General features: G+C 43.4%; 1 protein-coding gene across 1 annotated transcript; it reads left to right on the top strand.

Moving 5' to 3' along the window:
• The first annotated feature begins 823 nt into the window (after window positions 1–823).
• Window positions 824–18,499, top strand: LOC136317849 (melanoma-associated antigen B4-like). The gene is made up of 2 exons (XM_066250560.1): window positions 824–1,131; window positions 17,416–18,499. The coding sequence occupies exons 1-2, from the start codon at window positions 824–826 to the stop codon at window positions 18,497–18,499; spliced, it is 1,392 nt and encodes a 463-aa protein (XP_066106657.1).
• The last annotated feature ends 1,945 nt before the right edge of the window (window positions 18,500–20,444 follow it).

Below are 20,444 nucleotides of genomic sequence, written 5' to 3'. Positions count from 1 at the left end.
TCAGTTATTTTTAGGGCTGTCAGAACATGAGAGAGCTGATCTACATAGGCGACGTTAAGTTGAAAGAGAAAGTAGTACCAGGAGTCTCCCAGGAATCAAGGTAAGCATCCTGAGTGTGAACTAAGGATACAGCCCTACCCTGAACTCAAAGGCCCCAGGGAGCTGAATCCTAATGTCGTCCCTGGAAGGGCACAGTCAACAGACCCTCATTCCCTGACTTTCCCTCTCTGGCTCCTCAGTGAGGGCTGTGATCTCTGGCTGTAAGAACTAGGGGAGTAAAGGGAGACATTCCAAATCCCTGTCAGGAAACAAGGGCAGAATCCTAAATGAGAGCTGAAAGTGACACAGAACTTAGGTCCGTGAGATGGCACAGAGACTGCACAAACCATTCACTTTGAGATGCCTTGGGCAGGGCAGTCAGAACAACGCTATTGGATTGGTGTCAGAGATAAGAGGTCTTGGGTTGAAGGAGAGGGTCTCAGGTAAGCAGAAAAGGTCTTTTAGGCCATTTCAGGAGTTAAGGTGAGGACTCAGGGTGTGGAATGGGATCTGATGGGATTGTAGTATCCTCTTCCTCATCTTCTGTTGTGAAGGGGAATCCCCAGAGCTAATCAGCTACTGACACAACTAGCACTTTCCGGGTGTCTCTGAGAGCCCCAGTGACCACCATTACTTCTTTAGGTGCTTTTCATACAAGATCTGAGGACAGCCAAGATGAGCAAGATTCCTGTCCCACTGAGGTCTTGTGTCCTGACCACTCATGCAGTGATTCTCTAGCTGCGGAAGTAAAGATGTTGGAGAGGTTTCTTCTCAACAGGTATAAATGAAGAAGCCAATTTTTGAAGAAAACATGCTAATGATTGTCAGTGAAATTTACCATGACCAATTTGCCAACATCCTCAAGAAAACCTCTAGGAGGATGGAGATTCTATTTGCACTTGACTTAAAGGAAACAGACTCAAACAAACACGCCTACAAATTTGTCAGCAAACTGAAACTACCCAGCAATGGGAGGGTGAATTCTGGCATAGGGTTCTCTAAGACTAGTTTCTTGATGAATATCCTGGCCATGATATTCTTGAATGACAATCAGGCCACAGAGGAGGAGCTGTGGGCATTCCTGAGTCTAATGTGAGTGTACCCTGGAGAAAAACACATCATCTATTGGGAGCCAAGGGAACCAATCACGAAAGATCTAGTGAACCTGGAATACCGCAGGATGCTTAACACTAATCCTCCACACTGTGAGTTCTTTTGGGGTTCCCTGGCTGTTGCTGAAACAAGCAAGTTGAAAGTCCTCAAATATTTTGCCAAGGTCAGTAGTTTAGATCTATGTGCCTTCTCACCACATTATGAGAAGCTTTGAGAGAGGAGGAAGAAAGAGCACAAGCTAGAGGGGCATCCGGAGCTGGCACTAATACCATTGGCAGGAAGAATCCTATGGTCAAGTCCACCAGTGTTTTCACTCCTAGTGATACCTAAGAATTTTCCTTTTTTTTTTTTTTTTTTTTGTCATCAAGAATATATGACAACATAATAGCAAATTTCGTGGAAATGTGAAATAATTCCACAGTAAAATTTCTTGGATAATGGAATAGGAAAAATAATAAAACTTCGGCCTGATTGTCCTCACTCGCTTCAGTCTTCTGTTTTGTAAAATTAATTGATTTAGACCTTTATATACTTAGTTTTTTAAAGAATGTAGGAAATAGTATACTCTAAGAAGGTAGACCTCTTACTCCCTTTCACTTCTACTTTCCAAACTCAATTCAGCATCTGCTCTTTGGAAAGCCCTGAGCCAGTCCTGGAGAAGCTAGGATAAAGCCCCAGCCTCTGCTCGTAGAACTCTGGTAGCTAGGAGCATCAATCATTTAAGAAGGATGTTGAGAAACCTTCTATGGCTTACAGGAGAGTAAAAGGAGTGGGTGATTTGGGAGGCGTTTCTGGAAAACGCAATAAATTGAAAATTTTTGCTTCAAGACAGTTTAAGTTTGGGGATGCTGTAGGTTAGCCCCTGAGGAGTCAATATAAAATTAAGCTACGTGGTGGAATACATGTGGTAGTGGGGCTGGGGAGCAGAGGCCAGACCCTCAGACGAGATGTCTGAGTTGAAACTGAACATATTTAAGTGAAAAACTTCACTGTAAGGTAATATCTTAAATATAGGTCCAATATTATGTGCTGCCCAAACACGTGGTCAAACAAACAAGGGTTCAAATTGTGAACTGCAAGTTCCCCTTCATAGTTGTCACTTGTAGGTGAAGGTCCCTACCAAAACTGTCTTTATAAAGGGGACGAAGCCCAGATCTTGCTCACTCCTAAGTAGTGAGCTTCCCTTCCCTAAGAGTCTGGGGAATTTGCAAAGGATCTGATTACCTGCTACCATGAGAACCAGGGGTCACCTCATTCTCTTGATAGCACAAACCCAGCCTCCTGTAGCCTCTGCTCATTCACTGGTGCAACCCCATGTGTCACTGTGGGGCATGAGGTGTCCACCATCCCACCTGTGAGTATATATGATTCATAAATGGCTGTCTAGCTCACTTTACCTGGACAGTGTTCTGGTCTGGATGCGACATAACCACAGTGCGGAAATTCCTTCCTCAGCCCATGGGGTGAGTAAGAGGCCATTGCACATGCTCTCATGGATTAGTTTGGGATGCCAGTTAACCCAGAAAGAACTCTCTGCCTGGGGCAGTTATTTCAGGCTGCCCTAAGAAAATACCACAAACTGAGGGGCTTAAACACACAAAATTAATTATTTTTCACTGTTGTGGAAGCTAGAATCCCAAGATAAGGAACCTGGAAAGTGGTTTAACCTAGGTCTCTCTCCTTGTCTTGTAGATGTCTACCTTCCTCACTTGGCTGTCCATTTGTGAGAGTTCATGTCTGGTGTCTTATTACGTGTCCTACACTCTTCTTATAAGGACACAGATCATCAAGGTTGATGGCCCACCCTAATGGATTCATTCTATCTTAATTATCATTTTAAAGATCTTGTCTCTAAGTATAGTCACATTCTGAGGTATTGGGAATTATGGCACCAGCATGAATTTGGAGGGACACAATTCTCCGCCAATAGGCAGTAATCTGAAGTGCCCTTGCTCCTTTCTCAGTGCAAGAAATACAGTACACAAATGGGTGTTATATTCACACGCTGTCTCTTGGACTGTCTGACAAATAAAGGGGAACTACATTGAGTTGACAGGCACAGAAAGCACTGTGTTGACACCTTTTCCTTTGAACTGGTAGAGTCAGATTCTACTGCATTAAAAGAGAATATTAATTACATTATTGTGGGTATCTTTAGGTGAATTCTAAAAGAGGGCTAAATTTTGGAGGGAGAGAAAGAAAAAGAAAATAGTGGTGGTTTGGATGGGATGGTAACTGGAATGGCCTGAAGGATTTGGTCCATGACAAGATTCTAGAAACTCTGAGTTGCAACCAGGTGGAGGCAAAAAATCTACCAGACTCATATTAAATACTAAATGCGCTATTGGTGTAAAGCAATTTAATTCTATATTCTAAAGCAAATTTTTGGCTGATTCGGTATTCTTTTGCTGAGAGCAGAGGTGGATTTAACAGCAAGCATACCGGGCTCGTGCCTTGGGCCCCAACTTCTGAAGGGTCCCAGAAAACCCCAATGTTACACTTTTTTTAATGATATCAAGTTTGATTTTGTATGTGCAATTTCAACATTAATAATACATAATATTTTTATTTATTTAAAAATAAGATTAACATGTATTTTTATTTTCCCTGTCTCTCTCTCTCTTTTTTTTAAGGGGCTTAATATTTTCTTCTGTGCCCAGGGCCTCAACTGACCTTAATCTGCCACTGGCTGGGAGCATTGCTTTTTTCATGACATAAACTAAATTAAGAGAAAAAGAAACATTCCTACTGAGGATGATACTGTCTAGGTAAGAATCATAACTGACATTCATTAATTGCCCAATATGTGCCTTGACAGATTCTTTACCTATAATACATGCATTCCCACAGTCTTACAAGATAGGGTTTATCATAATTGGCAGATGAAGAACTTGCTAAATTTTGACAGTCACAGAGTAGTAAGTGACAGGACTAGTGTAGACCCCTGCTCTGCTTTCATCTGGGGCACACACTATCCACCACTCCCACCCTGGAGAAGATCCTGTGTATCTTGTTTCATTTTTCTTCTCACTCTTACAAATATATCTGAGACTATAGAGAGTGACTGCATCTGAATATGCCCGGCCCACATGCAGCTGAGAGCAGAGTAAGGGCCTGTTTGGCCTTGAGTGACCTGGCAGGGCAAGGTCACTAAAACATCTTGAAGGCTGTTCATGGCATTGATGGCAAAAGCAGTTCCAGAAGTGCTATCACAGACTCAGAATGTCCTGATACGCTTGTAAGATAGAGCATTATAAATTTATCACCTTTACCCCCCAGCACAATGCTCCCTTTAGAATATAAGCTAAACGGGTTTTCCAGAATTGGGATCATCGTGTGTCTATGAGAGCACAGTGTCCCACCTAGCCCAACCTCTTTCTATGTCTGTGTTTTCCTTAATCCTCCATCGGCCCTCTTCAGGTCTTCACTTCCACGTGCAGGCCGGTATCAGACAATTAATATTTTTCTGAAAGTACTAGACTGGAATGCAGAGCCAGAGTAATAAGAATAGCAAACACATGAGAAATAATAATGAAAGTAAGGATATAATATCTGGTGATAATATGATCTTGTAAGTTGGGATCTTATGAAATTATCTGGCTCAGCATATTTCCTGTAGTAAGTAAATCTTTTAGAACACAATGTCACCACAATAAATTTAATTAATAATCATAACTAAAAATAATGAATGAATAAAAAAGTTTTTTGAATGATAGTAAATAAAACTGCCTAAAATTAACTCAGAGTACTGTAAAATTCTCAAGAAGAGAAAAAAGAAATATAAAGCCAGTTATGTAAGTGCCCAAGTCCAGGTCTTAAAGAGAAGGAATAGAAGAATATGGGTTTGTGTGTGTGTGTGTGTTCTCACAGCCCACTGTCTACTCCGAATCTTCTCCCTGATTCTTTAGCTTCCCCATGTCCCACCAGTCCTGGGTACACTGACCTATTCTCTATGAGACCTGCAGTAGGGAGATTGTGCAAGAGTTTTAAGGCATATGGCATTTCCCAGGAAGACTTTCATTAACGAGGCAGGAGACAGATGAGGACCCGGATGAATTCAGACACCTCCCATCACCTGCTCTTAGGTCTAGGCTGGCAGGCTGACCTGGGCAGAGAACACCTCTGGGAGATCAGGGCTTTGTTGTAAGGGCAGTGGCCTAGGGAAGTGTCCTAGCTGAGAGGCATATAAATGACAATCCGCTATAACTGAAGGTACTCTCCTCTCCACCCCAGAACAGACCAGGTGCTAGAGATCATACCCAGCTACCACTGGTGATCTGCATAGTAATGCTTGCTCCCACCTAGGCCATCTTAGGAAGTGAGAGACTTTAACTCAGGCAGGTGGCCTCAGAGCAGGTGAGTGAGGAAGCTCAGGGTCTAGCTGGAGTCAAGGTGAGGAGAATGAAGAATGAGGTGAGGCAACCACCCATCTGAGAGGCCTCTGCCACTCCCCACAAAGCCTATTCCTGTTCTCAAATCTAAAGGACCCTGGGCTCAAGTTCTCTAATGTGGAAATTGTACTTAGTTTCATTAACACTGGAAAACTTTTTATTTATTTAGTGTTCTTTGACCAATAATTATTACATATTCTATGACATCTCCTGTATTCAAAAATATTCCGAGGTAGGTGGGTGGTATTATCTGGGATCAAAATATATAATTATTATAAAATAAAATATTTATTTCAAAAATACAAATATGTAAACTATCTAGGCATGTTAATCTTATGAATGCATGTCTGATAAAAATTAGTACTACTCATTTTACAAAGAATGCATATAGTGATTATTGACAAGCTTCTTAGTTCTGCTGACTGATTGAATCATTAAAATGACATAAGACTGTGAACAGGAGAAAAACCAGTTTTGATACTTATATATGGGAAATTCACATAAACATGAAAATTCCAAAGATGTTAAGACAAAATGAGGTATTATGTCATTCTGTACTAAATAGGTTAATGGTCGTGGATTTCAAATGAAACTAAAGTAATTTTGGGGGAGATGAAAGAATTTCTGTTTTGTAAACAAATTCTGTTGGGTCATCTAGAGACAACAGGTCACAGAGAGAACTTTGATCGAATAGTTATGTAATGTGATGGTTCTTTGGGTAATAATTTTTAGATTTTCCATGTAAAATTCTCTTGGACAGTTTGGAGGATGATCAAAGGTTCTCCTTGTGTTTCTGCTTTCCTAAAAATAAAATAATTCTCATGTCAGAGAGACACATTTTGGTGGTTACTGAGTTTGCCTCTCCACAGACTCATGAGAATTAATATGTACAATTGCTTTCACTGCATGAAAGATTGTTTGTGAAAATTGAATCTTAGCCACAGTGCTAAAATACTGCATGGGTCCAAGCCACCTGCTATCCATGAATGCAATACTGCTCTTCAAGCATTATTGGGAAATTTAAAATTTGGCACATAGGTATTGTAGAGACAGTTCCCACTACAGTGGGATTTTCAAAAATATAATTTGGGACCCTTTCATGATATGGTCTAGTGGTGTATAAAATTTGTTCTAGAGAAACAAAATGTGTTTTGGGGACCAATGCATAAAACAGAAGCTAAAATTTTCTCTTTTCCTGCCACTCATGTGATCATCCTTATTAAATAGTCCTTCCCACTTCCAAACTATCTTTTTGAATCTTAGGCAAATGCAGAATTATTCATTTTGCAAATAAGACCTATTCAGTTTTGATTTGCAGATTCTGTACCATAGATTCTTATTTGTAGTGAAGGGGGGATTCTTTTTAAATGCCTCAAACAAGAAAAAACAAATTTCTTAACTCTGCATAATCTTTAAAATAATATGCCACAAGACTGTTTACAAAATATTGTATTATATAGATTGAATATTATATAATTTGTTGTTTTTGTAAGATCATCCAAAACATAGAGTACAAATTTTATTTATGTAGATTGAAATGGTCATACTTACCTGTAATTAAGTTAAACTTTTTATTTGATTATTTAGCATGAATGTAAAAAGCATTAAATGACTATAGTGGCCCTGGCTGGCTGGCTCAGCAGTAGAGCGTCGGCCTGGCATGCGGGGGACCCGGGTTTGATTCCTGGCCAGGGCACATAGGAGAAGCGCCCATTTGCTTCTCCACCCCCCTCCTTCCTCTATGTCTCTCTCTTCCCCTCCCGCAGCCGAGGCTCCATTGGAGCAAAGATGGCCCGGGCACTGGGGATGGCTCCTTGGCCTCTGCCCCAGGCGCTAGAGTGGGTCTGGTTGCGGCAGAGCGATGCCCCAGAGGGGCAGAGCATCACCCCCTGGTGGGCAGAGCGTCGCCCCTGGTGGGCGTGCCAGGTGGATCCCGGTCCGGCGCATGCGGGAGTCTGTCTGACTGTCTCTCCCCGTTTCCGCTTCAGAAAAATACAAAAAAAAATGACTATAGCAATAAAAGAAAACATTTCTTATCTTTTTTTGCATTAAGTTTGCTAGTATATCAAGAAAAGAACAGAGATACTACAAATTGGAATTCCATTAAATTATTTTGAATAATTGACAATGACCTTAGCAGATCTTAACATGTGGATACTTAATGTGAACAATGTATATTAAATGTTATAAATTTTCTATTGAAAGATATCTCTATTCTGATTAGTACAAGATCAAGCACATTATGAATATTCAATAAGTGTTTAAATTAGAAAATCCAATGATTAATGACATTACACAGTCAAGTGTACTTGGCACAGTTGTATTGAATCACATTGTCTTGGAAGTTGGTTATACCTGCATGTGGTTTATCTTAAGTTTTACCAGAATATCAAGTTAGTCATATCACATTATCCTTCCAAGTCAGATGACAAGAAAAACATACCATTTGCAACAAATAAATACCTTTAAAATTCCATGGTAGTGATCCATAAAATGTGAGAAGTAAAAAGGATCATCAAGTTACTAAACATTGATTACACTTACTTTTTTTCCTTCTTTTTCCAAATGAGAGGAGGGTAGACAGAGAGACAGACTCCACATGTGCCCTGACCAGGATCCACCTGGCAACCCCTGTCTGGGGCCGATGCTCTGCCCATCTAGGGCCATGCTCGCAATGGAGCTACTTTTAGCAGTTGAGGTGGAGGCTCCATAGAGCCATATTCAGTGCCCTGGTTCATGCACTCAAACCAAGCCATAACTCTCAGAGGGTAAGAGAGAGAGAGAGAGAAAGCAAAGGGGGAGAAGTGCTGGAGAAGCAGATGGTCACTTCTCCTGTGTGCCCTGACCAGGAATCAAACCCAGGACATCCACATGTCAGGCTGACACTCTACCAATGAGCCAATTGGCCAGGGCCATTGATTACATTTCAAATCCCCTCTTTGACTTGTATTCTATGATGCAAGACTATGGATGAAAAAAAAAATTCAAAAAGCTAAGGGAACAATAACAAAGTATTAAACATTTTCTTCAGAATTCAAAAAGGAAAATAAAAGAAAGCAAGCAATCTCAGGATAAATATCATTTAGAATTTATAGCTCTGGTCTGTGAGGTCAGTGTTTAGGTTTAAAAACTGAGTTAAACAATCTTTCAGTGTAAGACAATAGCATTATCTATTTATAACAATTGTACTTCTTGGTTCAGAGTAACTAGTTCTGAAATGCTAAAAAAAAGAAATTCTGTTAATGGGCATTATTTCCTTTACTCTTCTAAAGTGATAAGAATCAGAATTTGCCAACCCAAAGATGTCTGTTTGGTATAGGATTGACCTGATTATTTTTAACACTTCCAGACACCAGACAAGCTCTGAAAACCAAAGAAAAAAACTTACTTTTTCAATGAGACATTTACATTTATAAGGGAAATTTTTATTTGTAAAGGTGTGTGTAGCAGGAGGGGAAAGATGGCTCCAAATCTCTAGACACCCTTACACTGAAGAAGGCAATGACTTCGACCTGTATAACAACCTTAGACTGACTTTGCTTTGCTAGGTCACCTCTCATAACTGGCTGGCCTCCCCCACATTCTGTCCTTAGCTGGAGATGATACTTAAGGTTGTAGCTTGAGTCATTTGGGGAGGTTACTCAGTTTTTCTGGGTCTCTCTTATGTATGCAAGAGATATGCATGTTATTAAACTTACCTTTGTTTTTCTCTTGTTAATCTGTCTTTCCTTATGGGGGAATGGTGTGTCTCAGCCATGAGCTTAGAAGAAAAGACAAAAATTATTTTTCCTCCCCTATGAAAATGTACTTTTTAAAACATATTTTATCAGATACCACTTAATTTGCTTATTTTTTACTGCATTGTAAGCTTTATTCTATAAAATTCTCTGGCAGTTAAATAAACACTGGTGGCATGAAACTTACTAAAATGAAATTAAAGCATTAAAATTAAAAAAATGTTTGAAAAATAAGTATGTAAATTGCTGTTTCCAAATTTGGCAGTTCAATGACTGTAACTAAGCTAAAGGCTACCAAAATTCCAAGATTTTTTTTCACTGTCAAAACAAAAAGATCAAATAAAACTACCTAGAGTCTGATCAGGCAGTAGTGCAGTGGATAGAGCGTCGGAATGGGATGCAGAGGGCCCAGGTTCAAAACCCTGAAGTCACTGGCTTGAGTGCAGGCTCATCTAGTTTGAGCACAGGCTCACCAGCTTGAACGCAGGTTAGCTAGCTTGAAGCTCAAGGTTGCTGGCTTGAGCCTAAGGTTGCTGGCTTGAGCAAGGGGTCACTCACTCTGCTGTGGCTCCCTGGTCAAGGCACATATGAGAAAGCAATCAATGAACACCTAAGGTGCCACAATGAAGAACTGATGCTTCTCATCTCTCTCCCTTCCTGTCTATCTGTCCCTCTCTCTGTCTCTCTCTTTGTCACAGAAAAAAAAAAGACTACCTAGAAGTATGAATACTTATATTTTTTGTGTAGGTGAAACCATAAAAATCTGCATTTGTGCTGCCTGCCACCTTTCAGCCAATTAGGTAGAGACAAGGATTGAATACTTACAGGCACTTTATTCAGATGGCTGGCCCAGCTTCCCTTACAATATCAACAGCAGCAACAAAATCTGAATCCTCCTTAAGCAGCATTTGCTTTAACCCTGTATGGTGGATACAAGGCTTCATTCCCAGGAGCTTTAGGGGAGACTTTAGGATGTCATAGAGAGTGGTCCGTTGTTTGACTAACTGCTGTTCAGACCGTGACTCTTCCAGGTCTTTTAGTAAGACTCAGTCTCCCAGCAGGAACTGCTCTAAGGGCTCCTCAGACAGGTAGACAGACCTGCAATCAGCATACTTTTTCAAAGTTGTTAATGTTTACCTTACATGTTGTACACACACACACCCAGATATATTTTGATTTTTGAATCATGTTTGACATCTGAAGGGGGTGTTCCTTAAATAGAAACTTGAAACGGTCTCCCATAAACTAATTCAAAAGGGCTTAATTTTTTTTCCTTATTTTTTTCCAAGTGAGAGGAGGGGAGATAGAGATACAGACCCCTGAATGCACCCCAACCAAAACCAACAGGGAACCCCCCTCTGAGGTTGATTCTCTGCCCATCTGGGGCCAATGCTGGCAATCAAGCTATTTTTAGTACCTGAGGTGGAGGCTTCATGGAGCCATCCTCAGTGCCTGGGCCAATGCACTTGAACCAATTGAGCCATGGCTGCAGGAGGGTAAGAGAGAGAGAGATAGAGAGAAATGGGATGAGAAGGGGTGGAGAAGCAGGTGTTTAGTTCTTCTGTGTACTCTAACCAAGATTTGAACCCAGAACATCCACACACTGGGCTGATGCTCTACCAATGAGCCAAGTGGCCAGGGCCAAAAGGGCTTAATATAACCCTGCTTCATGGCACTACCTTAATCTGGAACAAGGCAATAGGGTCCCTGGTATTGTATTATTTGTTTTCTCAGTCTTCCCCCTATGTTGGCCTTTCCAACATGCATGTAGTTTCCATTGAATCGCTAGTACCTGTCCCATCTTCTGGAAGATTTCTGAAATGAATGATGGTTGGCTGCTCCAATGAACCTAGGCTGCAGGGGTTCCATTGGCCCCACCTGCTAGATCAGCCTGCTCTTAGATCTCAGGTCGGAAGAGTTCACATTCAGGTTCCTTTGGGCAAGTCAGCAACACATAGAGCTGCATAGTGTGTTCCAGCTGACTCCTAAGTACATATAATTTCTGCTTCCAATGGGAAAAAGTTATTTGTGCATACAATGTACAGAGTAAATCTTGGCCAATGGGATTTACAATGGAATAGGGTAGTAGGGCATGTAATGAAAACTATGTGAAAGTTTTTGTTCTCCAAGCTGGCATTCTAGAGGTTGTAAAACCACCTGTGTGATTGATTGTCCAGCCACTCCAGTAATGGGCACCATAGCTGAACTTTTCTTGGTTACTTTTCTTTTACTCACTGAATCTGGTGCTCTTGTATATACAAGGAAGTTGGTTAGTTTGTTCTGCACTGTCAACTCTACTCGGGGTTCCTGTCAGGAATTACTAACAGGTCAGGAGGTGTCTAGGGGAACTTCTGGGTCTCCTCATTTGTCATGAGATTCATCATTCCTTTCTAGCATTTCATGATGAGGGTTTCTTTCTTTTTTAGTTATTTTTATTCTTGAGTTCTGGGCAGTCCTTTCTCCAATGGCCTTCTTCTTCTCAATAGGTGCATTGATTGGCACCTAGTGTGTCTTTCCCTTCTTCTTTTGGGTCCTGATTCTTCCTCTGTTTTCCCCATACTATTACTAAGAAAACGGCGGCCTGCCTTAATTTCTTTGTTTCCAGGGCACCATAAATTTTAAAGGCTATGTCCACCAGCTAAGAGGGATTTATTTCTAATGCCTTGTCTAAATATTAGAGCTTCCTTTTGATATTCGAGATGCTTTGCCCAATAAAAGTCATGTTTACCATCTGAATATTCTCTGGTGCCTGTGGATCAGTATCAGTGTGCTTTCAATAAGCCTGATAGATCTTTGCTAAAACTCTTCATTTGGTTTCTGTTGAATGGCACATACCATATTCAGGCTCTTTTCTTTAGGCATCCCTTTCTCTTCCTTTTTTTTTTTTTTTTTTTTTTTTTTTTTTTTTAGTGAGAGGAGGGGAGGCAGAGACAGACTCCAGACTCCTACTAGCACCCTAACTGGTATACACCCAGCAAGCCCACTAGGGGGCGATGCTCTGCCCATCAGGGACATTTATCCATTGCAACCGGAGCAATTTCTTAGCGCTGAGGCAGAAGCCATGGAGCCATCCTCGGCATCAGGAACAACTTGCTCTAATCGAGCCATAGCTGCAGGAGGGGAGGATGAGAGAGAAATTGAGATAGAAAGAGAGAGAGAAGCAAGAGGGGGAGGGGTGGAGAAGCAGATGGGCACTTCTCCTGTGTGCCCTGGCCAGAAATTGAACTTGGGACATCCACATGCTGGGCCAATGCTCTACCACTGAGCCAATCGGCCAGGGCTTAGCCACTATTCTCTTAAGCCCTTCTGATATGCATCTTTTGCTATGGTCTAGGCTGGCTAGGCCCCACAGTTCAAATCCTAGCTGGGCTTTGTCAAATAAATCGCCTCAGGGGGGGTTAGGGGTCCTGATGGGATTCTCTTGATGGAGACAAGGAGACATTTCACTAGCTTTGTCTATAACTAGCCACTTTTCATCTGCCACTAGCAAGATGTTAAGAAGAGCCTGTACATCTGCCCAGTTTGGATGGTAAGAGGTAAAAATGGAAGTGATAAGATCTGCCATTTTCTGAGGATCCTACTTATATGGGTTGTTGGGTTTCTACCAATTCATTAAATCTGAAGTGGAAATGGAATATGGGTTCAGTAGTAGCTAGCACGCTGACCTTTGGTTTATTCTGCCTATAAGCAACTGACTCAGATGGAACTGTCCTGCTCTGGATAGGGATGTTCCCCGGCCAAATTGGGTGCCCTGAAGAGTCTTGAAGAGGGAAACCATTCCTTCATTATACAGGTGAGAGGTTGTCATCCCTTTGGGCCCTATTTCAGAAACTACCTATCAGTGGGGGTGGTGGCAGGGGAAATCTTCCTGTTGCTAATCTTGGGTTCCCTGGGTTCAGGACATTAAAGAAATTCATCTTCTCATTCCCTTTTTCTTCCAGTATTTAGTATCAGGGAAGGATTTGAATTCAATTTACTATTCTGCATTATTAAGTTGTTCCTTTGCATTGCTGAATCCTTGTTGTGTACAAACATAAATGTCTGGACATAGGAATTTCCTCCCATTGCCCTGACCGCTAATGTAAAATGGTGTAATAATTTAGGAAACCACTTAGGGGTCATTTCCCCCCATACTGTAACACATATATAGGTCAAGCTGTGTTACAATAGAAAATCAATCCCTTCTTAGTCTTTGGATCATAACTGTATATAGAATAATCTGCTTAAACTCAGCTCAGTGGATCCCCCTTAAGAATTGAAACAGAACACCTCAAAATGGCATGAAAGGACAAACCCAAAACCATAACCACAGAAATATCACAGACAAAGTGAAAACATATGAACAAAACTTGGATACATAATTTCCTCCACCAGAACACTGCTCACAAGCAAGTCTTAGTGTATAATCTCCCACCAAATGATACCACAAGTGACCATAACCAGACACAAATAGCAAGAAGCCCAAGTGGCATGAAGCCCAAGTGGTAAGGATAGACGACTCCTTCTGTGCATGTTGAAGGTGGTTATCCAGTCTTGAATTCTATCTACTGCCAAGAAATCCATTTCCTTTAACCATCCAAGTATTTCAGGAGGCTGAAACCTTGAGGATTCCAAGAAGATTCCCCAAGAAAAGCTTTCAACAGCTGCTGGAAAGTTCTCATAGGCCCCTGCTCTCAGAGTCGGCCTGCCACAGGCAGCTGGGACACCAGCCTGAGCTATCCAGAACTCACGGAGGTCCACACTATCCTGCCAGATTTTCCAAAAATTGGAACTGAAAATGTGGGTTCAGCTGCCTGCTTCAGTAAAACTTCTGGGACAAGTGCTGGTGCACAAAAATAGAAGCGTATTCAAGTGCCCCAACTGGGGAGTATGGTGAACTCCCATCTCAAAGACCATCTCTCTTCTTGCTCAAGCTCTTGGCTCTTACAAGGATAAGGAGAAAAGTGAGGTTTTATTTATTGTTTGTTTGTTATCCAATTATCTTGCTAGGTTTGAGGCAGTTTGGCCCTGTCCATTCATCTTTCTAGCTTTGGGTGAGCTCCGGCGCTGCCCATGCATCATGGTAGGTTTTAGTATGCTTGGGCCCTATCCAGTCACCTTTCTATAGTTTGGCTCACTGGGTGTAAGAATCTCCCCCTGTGCCATCTTGGCAAATGGGTAGAGTCTCTGACACTCACTGTTTGTGGTAACAGTATCAAACTACAGTGTGGAATGGTTCTGCCAGTATGTGCACAGAGGGTGCCCAATAAGAACCTGAAAATTTTTTGGTAGATGAGGACTAAACTTTTTTTTTTTACAGAGACAGAGAGAGAGTCAGAGAGAGGGATAGAGATAGAAAGGGACAGACAGACAGAAACGGAGAGGTGAGAAGCATCAATCATTAGTTTTTCGTTGCGCATTGTAACACCTTAGTTGTTCATTGATTGCTTTCTCATATGTGCCTTGACCGTGGACCTTCAGTAGACTGAGTAACTGCTTGCTCCAGCCAGCGACCTTGAGTCCAAGCTGGTGAGCTTTTGCTCAAACCAGTTGAGCCCGCACTCAAGCTGGTGACCTCAGGGTCTTGAACCTGGGTCCTCAGCATCCCAGTCCGACGCTCTATCCACTGTGCCACCGCCTGGTCAGGCAGGACTACACTTTTTAAATGATCATCTTAATGAACTATGATGAATGAATTAAAATAGAATAGTAATTGCAGAAAAATTCATTCCAGCATTTTGAACCATGACACTGATGTAAGCCAAAAGAGTTCCTAAGCTGAGCTGTCAGACTAAGTCTAAGAAGAACTCGAATTTCTTACACAGTTATAGACGGCCTTGATCAGAAAAGAAAGGTTTTAATTTATAAATGGGAATAATTGTGGCTAGAACTAACAGCAAGGTGCCTAACGCAGGACACTGGCACCCCCGGATTCTGGGGCCCTGCAAAAATCTCTGGGAGCCCTCAGGCAAGTGTGTCCAGATGAGATGCACCTGCACACAGATCAGGGGTCTCAAGGACCTGAGGGCTTTGATGTGAGGGGAGGTCCCCAGGTCAGCATAGGGAAGAAAGCTCAGCCCTACAGGGAACCAAGGGAAGACATTGAGAGGGATTGAGGGAGGCACCGTCACTGTGGCCCAGGCATGGCAACTAAGCTCAGGCCCCCAACACTCCCTACTAGGGTTCTGAGGGAAAATAAAGTCTCTGCCAGGGGCCAGCGGATTCAGTGCAACAGGGAGAGAAGGTCCCTCACCTGCTGGGAGCCAGTGAAAGCTCCGTATGTGCAAGACCAGGGGGCGCCCCTCCCCACAAGCACAGCCTCACTTCCAGGTGCCCAAAGCGCATGAACGGAAGTGGTCCAGCCTAGCTTCTTCGAACTGCACTGTGGTGGACGAACCTAACCTGAAAGTTGCTGCCCAGGGTGAGCGGAAGCAGAAGTCCCACGTCTGTCAGTCTCATGGTGCCAAGTGTCCTTAGAAAGGACAGCGAGTCGTGCTCCGGACAACCCCAATCCCCTTTTTTCCTGAAGAGAGAAGGTCACACAGGCCGGCCTCGCCCCTCGCCACTGCCTCCTGCCCAGGAGGCCCCAGCATGGCTGCTAGGCCCAAAGTCCCTTTGCCTCCCAGGGGCGCGGGTGGGGACGGGGAGTGGTCTCAGCGAGTAAAGTCCTGTCTTCTGGGTGCTGGACTCTGGCTCACGTCAGACTGGCAGAGAAACCCCAGGCCCCCTACAGGGAAAGTGGGGGCTCTCATGAGGAAAGATGGCGTTCAACATCCCAGAACGGAGCCCTGCAATGCCGGATCCGGGCATCGGCCTGGGAGGGGGTGGGCAGGGCTAAATCCAGGCGCGTTCTGCATTTGTCCTCGGGAGGGTCAGGGAGGCGGGGGCCTGGGTCTAAGGGGCTGGCAGCAGTCAGCAGACGGAGGATGCCCAGGACATGGGGAGATTTAGGGTGAGGAGCTCGATGGTTGCGGGGACCAGTGACGTCATAACACGGGACACTTCAGAATCCCTGAGTACCGCCATTCAGGGAGGCTCAGCCTTTGTCAGGCAGAAGCCCCTCAGTTGTTTCCTCGGGGATCACAGAGAGCTGAAGGTGTTCACCTGAACGGTGTGGTCACAGCTCAGCAGAGGGAAGATTCTTAGATACACATTTGGGGGTCAGTGAGGATTAGAGTGCGACCCTACGGCAGCTTTCACAAGGGACCTCCACTTGATTGGTGCATCATTCATTTGGGAGAAGCCAGGCAAGTGCAGCCAGAGGACTCCACACCCAATTTCTCTGTTGGGTCATTTTTTAAATATAATGTATTTATTTATTTAATTTATTCATTTCAGAGATCCAAGAGAGAAACAGAGAGAGAAGGAAGGAGGAGCAGGAAGCATCAATTCCCATATGTGCCTTGACCAGACAAGCCCAGGGTTTCGTACCAGCGACCTCAGCCTTCCAGGTCAGCGCTTTATCCACTGCACCACCACAGGTCAGGCTCTCTTCTGGGTCTTGAGTAGGTTCTGACCTTAGTAGGAGATAGGCCTCAAGCAAAGACAGACAGCGGATGCTGACCCTAGCAGTTCCCAGCAAGGAAACTGAGTGTGAGATGAGGGGCCACCTACCCTGAACAGGAAGGTGAAAGTAGAGTCAATAGTCAGCAGAAAAGAGGGCCCTCAGGATGTACCTGGAAACTGGGCAAGGTTTGTAAGAGTACTGAGAACACTAAAGTCCAGGACAAAGATGACTCAGAACATGTCAATTCTGAGTGCCCCTGCCAGAACACCATCTCACGTCATTCTTGTGGTATCTCAAGGGTTGGAAGTGTTCAATTCAGAGCAGCAGTTGGATGATGGCCTGGGTCTGACCAATAATTTACATAATGATTCTGGACTTGAACTGACATCCATCCCCAAATGCAGGGCACAGATTACCTCCCATTAGCCCCTGCAGTCACCAAGTTAACACCTAGGTAGGACTCAGTGGCTCTGGCCTAAGGCACACACTAACTTCTTCCACAGAGTTGTCAGGGAACAGGGTGATCTGAAAGTAGGCCTTGTGAGTTCCTCGAGCACTGCCCTCAGCCAATGCAGAAGTGGCCTTAATTTAAAGCTAAAGTGGGATGTCCTTGCTGAAGGGAACACACCATCTTTTCTCCATCCTGCAGGTGTCAGTATCACCTATACTCCTGCCCACACTGCTGCCTGCTGTTTCTGACCAAAATCATCATGTCTAATGGTGAGAAGAGTAAGGTCTGTGCTGGTGAAAAATGTCAGCAGGCCAGAACTGAGACACAGAGTCTCATGGATTTTCAGGTTACAGTAGCAGAGATTGAAGAGTCCCTCTACTCTCTTTTTCCTGGAGAATATCCCCAGGGCTCTCCTCCTCCTGGCCCATTCGAGGAGCCTCAGGAAGCCCCAGCCACTAGCATTCCTGAGGCAGGTGTCTCATGCCCAAAGTCTGATGAAGGTGCCAAGAGCCAAAGGGAGGGAAGTGTGAGCACTTCCATGGCAGCACCCTCCTTTCGGAGAGCTCACAGAGATCCTCTAGAGAGGAAAGTGAGCAAGTTGGTGCAGTTCCTACTGGAGAAGGTCAAAATGAAGGAGCCCATCACACAGGCAGCGATGAAGAGGGTGGTCAGAAGAAAGTACAAGGAGCACTTCCCAGAGATCTTTCGGAGAGCCTCCGAACGCATGGAGCTGATCTTTGGCCTTGAGCTGAAGGAAGTTGATCACAGAAATCACACTTATGCCATTGTCAACAACCTGGGCCTACCAGATGAGGGATATCTGGAGAGTGAAGAGTCCATGACCGGTCTCCTGATGATGCTCCTGGGTGTCATCTTCATGAATGGCAACCGTGCCACAGAAGAGCAGATCTGGGAGTTCCTCGATACCTTGGGGATCCGTCCTGAAAGGAAGCACATCATTTTTGGGGACCCCAGGAAGCTCATCACTGAGGATATGGTGCAGCAGATGTACCTGGAATACTGCCAGGTGCCCAACAGTGATCCTCCACGCTACGAGTTCCTGTGGGGCCCCAGAGCCCACGTTGAGATCAGCAAGATGAAAGTGCTGGAGGCTGTGGCCAAGTTCAATGGTGCGATCCCCAGTGCCTTCCCAGACCTGTATGACCAAGCTTTGAGAGATGAGGAAGACAAAGCATGGTTTATAGCCATAGCCATGGCGGCCAGTATTCCCAAGGCCACTGTACCTTCCTGGCCCAAGTCCCGCAGCTCCTCCTCTAGTTAGTGAGGTCCTGTGCTGGCTTTTCCCCATAGTTTGAAGAGAGCAGTCAGCCTTCTAAGTAGAAGAGTGTGATGGACTCTGGATGGAACCAATGTTCTATCTTTTTGCTTCCTTTTCTTTCTGTAGATGACTAATTTTAAGGTCTGTATATTTTCAAAAGTTCTTTCCTCTAATTTAAGGTTTATTTGCTTTAGAATCTAAGTTTATTAATGTCATAGATGTCACTTTTATTACTGGTGAGGTTATAGATGAAGAGTTTTCTTTTTCGTAAACCAATTTCGTAAGCCTTCTATATCTATATAGATCTTTTTTTTTTTTTTTTTTTTTTGCTACACAACAAAGTCACCTGTCATAGGGATAAGAGTTGTCACGGAAACATAAAAAATGTTATAAAAATATTAGGGGCAACAAAATATTCAACATAAGTAATTATTCATTAAATCTAAGTTATCTTTATTTTTTTTGTTCATTTCTTGTAAAATTAACTAACATATACGTGTATTTTCTTAGCTCCTTCAAATTGTATGAGAAATAAAATTGTACTGAATTTGAATTGTTTCTAATGTCTGCATCTTTTCCTTCTATGGTTAATTGGCCATCTGCTCTTTGCAAAACCTCCAATCGTACTGGTGATGGTGAGGAAAAGAACACAGAGAGCCATTGCCAATGGAATTTAGCCTCGCCACAGCAATGATCAGATAATAAGGAAAATGATGGCATGCTCTGTAAGAAATAAGTAAACAACAATTTTAATTTTAAAAAAGTGTGGAAGAGGAAGTTATAGATGAAAACAATGTATTTCTCATCATGAGATCAAAGCAGTGCTGGGCAATGGGATATTGCCAGACCCTGGATGTGGAGGACAAGTAATTTTAAACTAGGGTGCATGATAAACACGAAAACCTTGGGAGTGGTGTGTAGAGGCCAAACCCTCAGAGTTGAGAGACTATGCTAGAATGCATAACAGATCTTAACTTTTACTTTGGGGTGTGGGAAAACCAAAGAGAAATGACCGCCTGGGCCAGACCTGCAGGGTGTCCTGTGCCCTTGTTCCAGGGCAAATGACTGATCAGCATGAAATAGGTATTTTTGGCATAGGGTGGCCAAAGTATTTCTGAGAGATGAGGGTGATACTCCCTTGAACTGAGATGCCAGGAAGCCACAGAACAGTCTCTCTTCATGGGCTGGGAGAGCCAGAGCTGCCTCCATGCAAACTGTATTTTAATTAAGAAATGAGAGTGTATTTTGTAAACTGGAGTGGATTGCTCTATTTATGGTGGTGATTAAATGAAAAAAAAATATGGAGGTTTAGATAAAAAAGAACCACTGTGCTAGCTGGTTTACACCACTACATAGAAGTCATTCCCTGACTTTCCCTCTCTGGCACCTCAGTAAGTGAAAGTTGTGGTCTGCATCTATGATGAGGGGAGTAAAGGGAGACATTCCAGAGCCCTGCTGGGAAACAAGGGCAGAATCCTAAGTGAGAGCTGAGGGTGGCACAGACCCTAGAGCCCTGAGGTGACACAGAGTCTGCCCAAGACATCCATCTTGGGGTGCCTTAAGTAGGACAGTCAGACCAACTCTGTAAGAAAAGTATCAGAGATGAGATGTCCAAAGTTTCAGGGGAGGGGACTGAGGTAAGCAAAAAAGTCTTCCAAACCCTTCCAGGAGTCATGGTGAGCACCCTGAATATGGAATGAGGAAGCACTCCAATCTCAGACCAGATGGGACCACACAATCTGCTCTCCTTGCTGGTTGTCCTTGGATACCTAGGCATTGTTGACTTAATGTGACATATTGCCTCCCATGGTGTCACAAAGGGATGGGAGACTTCATCTAAGGGTTTGACCTGAGGCCTTCAGTCAGAGGTTTCTGAACTTTCCAGAGGCCAAGGTGAATGCTTCAAAGACCGAGGGTATCACCACTCCAAACACTGAATACACCATCA

Source organism: Saccopteryx bilineata, chromosome X, assembly GCF_036850765.1.
Source record: "Saccopteryx bilineata isolate mSacBil1 chromosome X, mSacBil1_pri_phased_curated, whole genome shotgun sequence".
Lineage (NCBI taxonomy): Eukaryota > Metazoa > Chordata > Mammalia > Chiroptera > Emballonuridae > Saccopteryx > Saccopteryx bilineata.
This window is presented reverse-complemented; position numbering and strand designations above follow the sequence as displayed.